This window comes from Palaemon carinicauda, chromosome 18, assembly GCF_036898095.1.
Source record: "Palaemon carinicauda isolate YSFRI2023 chromosome 18, ASM3689809v2, whole genome shotgun sequence".
NCBI lineage: Eukaryota > Metazoa > Arthropoda > Malacostraca > Decapoda > Palaemonidae > Palaemon > Palaemon carinicauda.
In genome coordinates, this window is record NC_090742.1 from 96,509,666 (window position 1) to 96,514,665 (window position 5,000).

The 5,000-nt window shown below is 31.4% G+C and overlaps 1 protein-coding gene across 1 annotated transcript; it reads left to right on the plus strand.

The window, feature by feature from the left end:
* Nucleotides 1-100: 100 nt before the first annotated feature.
* On the plus strand, nt 101-487 carry LOC137657446 (uncharacterized). The gene has a single exon (XM_068391783.1). The coding sequence runs from the start codon at nt 101-103 to the stop codon at nt 485-487; it is 387 nt and encodes a 128-aa protein (XP_068247884.1).
* The last annotated feature ends 4,513 nt before the right edge of the window (nt 488-5,000 follow it).

The following is a 5,000-nucleotide window of genomic DNA, read 5'->3' on the forward strand; positions in this document are numbered from 1 at the left end:
GGTCTCATGTCATGTCTGCCAGAATTTATCAACTTTTATTTTATCTGGTATTGAAGAAGAAAAATTCGAAAGACTTTTAGAAGTAGATCCAGATCCCATTATGAACAATACAGACCTAGTTGCACAAAGCCTAGCTGATGATGATCCAGTTGCCAAAAGCCTAGCTGATGATGAGCCAGTTGCCCAAAGCCCAGCTGATGATGATCCAGTTGCCCAAAGTCCAGCATATGATGGCCCAGTTGCCCAAAGCCCAGCTGATGATAACCCAGTTTCCCAAAGCCCAGCTTGTGATAACCCAGTTGCCCAAAGCCCAGCAGAGAATGACCCAGTTGCCCAAAGCCCAACTGAAGATAATCCAGTTGTCCAAAGCCCAACTGACGATGACCCAGTTAATAAAAGCCCAACTGATGATGACCCAGTTGCCCAAAGCCCAGCAGATGATGGCCCGATTAATAAAAGCCCAACTGATGATGAACCAGTTGCTTAAAGCCCAACAGATGATAACCCAGTTGCCAAAAGCCCAGCTGTAGATGACCCAGTTGCCAAAAGCACTGGTGATGCTGACCCACTTTTCCAAAGCCCAGCTGATGATGACCCAGTTACCAAAATCCCAGATGATGATAACCTAGTTGCCCAGAGCCCAGCTGATGACCAGTCACTCAAAATCCAACTTTAATCACCCAAAGATCAGCTGATGGTAACCCAGTTTCAGTAAACCCTGAAAGTGAAGCAAATCCAGTTAACGACATTTAAATGAACCCAATAATATATTATGCAAGATAGAAAGCAAATCATTGTTATCATCAATAAGCAACACGAATGTTAGAACAAAACAATAGACCACTGCAGTCAGTGCTTGTTTCTCAATTTGAGAACAGTAAGGGAGATCCTTCAAAGTTAGGTGTTTTATTAGTAGCTGAAGACAATGCATATGTGATTGGCACAAAATGAGTAATAATTAGAGGGAAGCTTGACGGGGAACCATTTTCCTTTTATCCAATACAACGAATTTGTGGCAGAAAATATCTGATCAGAAAAATTGAACATTAAAATAACTTTGAGCAGAAAGTGTGTTGGGTGGCTGAAATTACAAGAGATTTCAATGTAAGAACAACGGCCTGGCTAAGAGATGTTCTTATCAAAAAGTTAGGCTACGCCAAACAAGTGCTTGCCACAGCCACAGATGTTGTGACAATGTTGAAAAATAGTTTTTGGCAATTATGTATTTCTATAATCATTTTAAAACTTTGTTTCTGTATTTCTTTTTAATAAAGAAAAAAGATGAAATTATATATCCCATGTTTTTCCTTCAAATCCTTTCGTGTATTTATATCTGAATAGAATGAAAGATTTCGTTCGTTATGGCTGTTCAATTTATATATTTGGCATGAGTTTATTAAACCATTCCATTAAGCGAACCGATTAGTTGCCAATCTCATAATGTGGTCAAATGGTTTGCTCATGAGAGAGAGAGAGAGAGAGAGAGAGAGAGAGAGAGAGAGAGAGAGAGAGAGAGAGAGAGAGAGAGAGAGAGAGTAGACTATCAGATTGTGTTTACAAGAGATTTTTCACTCGGGACTAAAAACATTGGAAAACTAATAACAAATAGATAATTTCTGTCAACAGATTGACCGCATCATATAGTGAAATCATTATAATGAAAGAATTAGGAATTTAAGAAATTGTAATGAATTTAAATTCATACACTTTTTCAAATGCTTCCCCCTTCATCACATTACTTATAGCTCTAACAAGTAACCCCCCCCCCCATTGTCTACAGTCCTAACAACTAATCTCTTCGACACATGAAATTCTCGAATCTATAAATACACTGGGAAAACGGAGACAAGACATTCGTATTTGTTTGTAATTCACAGCTTCTGCCTCCATAAACTTGTTTATAAATTAGATGTTAGAGAGTCACGAAACAGTTGTTTTCAATTAATGATAATTCTTGACATAATTATATGTATATATATGTATATATATATATATATATATATATATATATATATATATATATATATATATATATATATATATAAATACACACACACATACACACACACATATATATATATATATATATATATATATATATATATATATATATATATATATATATATACACACACACATATATATATATATATATATATATATATATATATATATATATATATATATATATGTGTGTGTGTGTATATATATATATATATATATATATATATCTATATATACTGTATATATATATATATATATATATATATATATATATATATATATATATATATATATATATATATATATATATATATATATATATATATATATATATATATAATACCATGAGGACGAAGAGTCTGGACAGGTATTAATAACAACAATAATACTAATAATAATAATAATAATAATAAAAATAATAACTTTTAGATACTTGAAGGTTTGGATTAAAACTATGACCAAGAACTTCAGAGGAACCGTTGAATCTTTCTTATTTTACGCTTAATTCACCTAAGCCAGTATTGAAGTTTATTTGAGGACTGAAATTCATCGAAAATTCGCTTCTTCCTACGCTTTATTGATCATGTATTCCTTATGCTATTTCCCCCTTGAGATTTCTAAGGTATGTACAGTTCACATTAATAATTTTATATTTGTTTCACAAGGACCTGATTAATAATCTCATTCGAGATTCATGTGCAGTTTTGTTAGTCAATCATTAAGAGAATAAATGTCTTGTTCTTCATTTTTCTTGTAGTAGCAAAGTATATGTCTTTGGTTTTATAGAGGCAAGGGAATGAATGGAATTTTGGGCGTAGAAAGAAAGATAAGGTTACATTTCAAGGGAATATTTCTATCATCATGTTTTTTTAGCGCTCATTAGAAGAGCTATTTTAAAATTATGCGTGTAAGTATTTGTATATATATATATATATATATATATATATATATATATATATATATATATATATATATTTATATATACTGTATATATATATATATATATATATATATATATATATATATATATATATATATATATATATATGTGTGTGTGTGTGTGTATATACACACACACACACACACACACATATATATATATATATATATATATATACACACCCATATATATATATATATATATATATATATATATATATATATATATATATATATAGATAGATAGATAGATAGATAGATAAATAGATAGATATAGACACACTTACGTGTTCTTGAAATGAAAATTCCATTCTATTACGCACAATGAAAATTACACATTTCTTGATATTTTTTTTTTTTTAATAGGCTCTTACTTGTCAAACAAGGAGCATACCCTTCCTGATTCACAATCCCTTCCGCTTGATCAGAAAAAAAAAAGAGAACTATGTCCGTGACAGGAATTAAAGGCAAGATGAAACTGCGTCCAATTAATGTCAAGGAATTACTTCGCCATGGCAAACCTGAGTAATATCTCTCGAGTCAATTTCGGGAACTTTTCCATTTTCCATCACTGTACTTATTTCTTGTCATTGTATTCACTTTCAGTCATTGTCTTCATTTCTGTCATTGACTTTTGGTGTATTAAGGATAATGGAAAGATGGGAAGGGTGTCAAAGGAAATGTCAGCTTCGCTAGATTTTATCAAAGAAGAATAGGTATAGTTGCTGCGATTTAGATTTAATGATTGTGATATTTAGAAAAAATAAAAAAAAAAATCTGAATCCAAGAATATATTTCGATTAACTTTCAAGCTAAACAATATCTAACGCTCTTTAATGAACGGAATCCGATTATTCTTTAGACAATTCACGTGATATTTATCCTGTAGGAGTATCCTCAGAGATTGCTCTCAGCTTAGACCATCAAACACCTCACAGGTTTCGGATCGTAAACCAGGGAATGGTAAACTAATTTTGTCAAATTACAAAACAGGTGGCAAGGGATTTTTTTCAAAACTTATCCATTGTTACAAAAAATCGGATTATATTGGTTTATTGATTTTTTTTTCTCCCATGATAGAGTTTGATTCTTATAATTTACATTTGGATAAGTCATAATTTGAAATTTTCTTAGACTATCGGAACAATATATCGTCCTCTGAGAAATCATTTTATCTGGAAGGCGTAACTGGAATATGAGTTAAAAACAAACGTCATTTTGTTAAACTTATTTTATTTTGAATTAAATAAACTTTTAAAACTACGGAACAGTAAGATGCTGGAAAATATTCAAGCTTTGTCACCAGCTCTTTTTACGATGCTTAATTGAACTTTGGTCACCCAGATCGCAGTAAAAGTTAAATTAGTTATTATATCAACCACCTTAGCTATCTATGTGTATACCTTTTTGATCTGATGGTTTATACTTGATATTTCACTTCAAACGAAATGTTTATGATAATAGTTGAATTGGGCAAAATAAATGATAAATAATGGTCTCAGAACGGTGCCGAACAGAATCGATTAAACCACGGAAAATAGATGTGTTGTTTTTGGTGTGGTATCTTTTTTTAATTTGAATCCTTGAAAGTTTATATGTATAATAATAAGGGGAATAACGGTTATAATTTAGTCAATAAATTTAATGATAAATAAACTTTATGAATAATAAGAGTACTGTTAATCTCTAATGGAATATCGATAGAAAAAAGAATTCGATAGACATCATTCAGGGACCTTGAGGTAATTGCTTTCACACATAAACGTATCTATGCCTAGTATCATCCATTGTGATGTACTCTTTAATATTATCTTTGGGTCATAACCAGAATTGTAATTGGGTGCTCCTCTTTTTGTTCTTCTTTGTAATACGAGCAGAAAAACCCATTCCTGTCTTCTGTTTATCCGTCTGTATGTATCATATCTCTCTCTCTCTCTCTCTCTCTCTCTCTCTCTCTCTCTCTCTCTCTCCTCTCTCTCTCTCTCTCTCTCTCTCTCTCTCTCTCTCTCTTACCAGCATTGTAAACCTTATTTTGCCAATTTCTCTGGTAAATTTTA

Bases quoted from the DNA above. Each gene is read 5' to 3' on its own strand.
- LOC137657446 (XM_068391783.1), top strand. From the start codon at position 101: ATGAACAATACAGACCTAGTTGCACAAAGCCTAGCTGATGATGATCCA.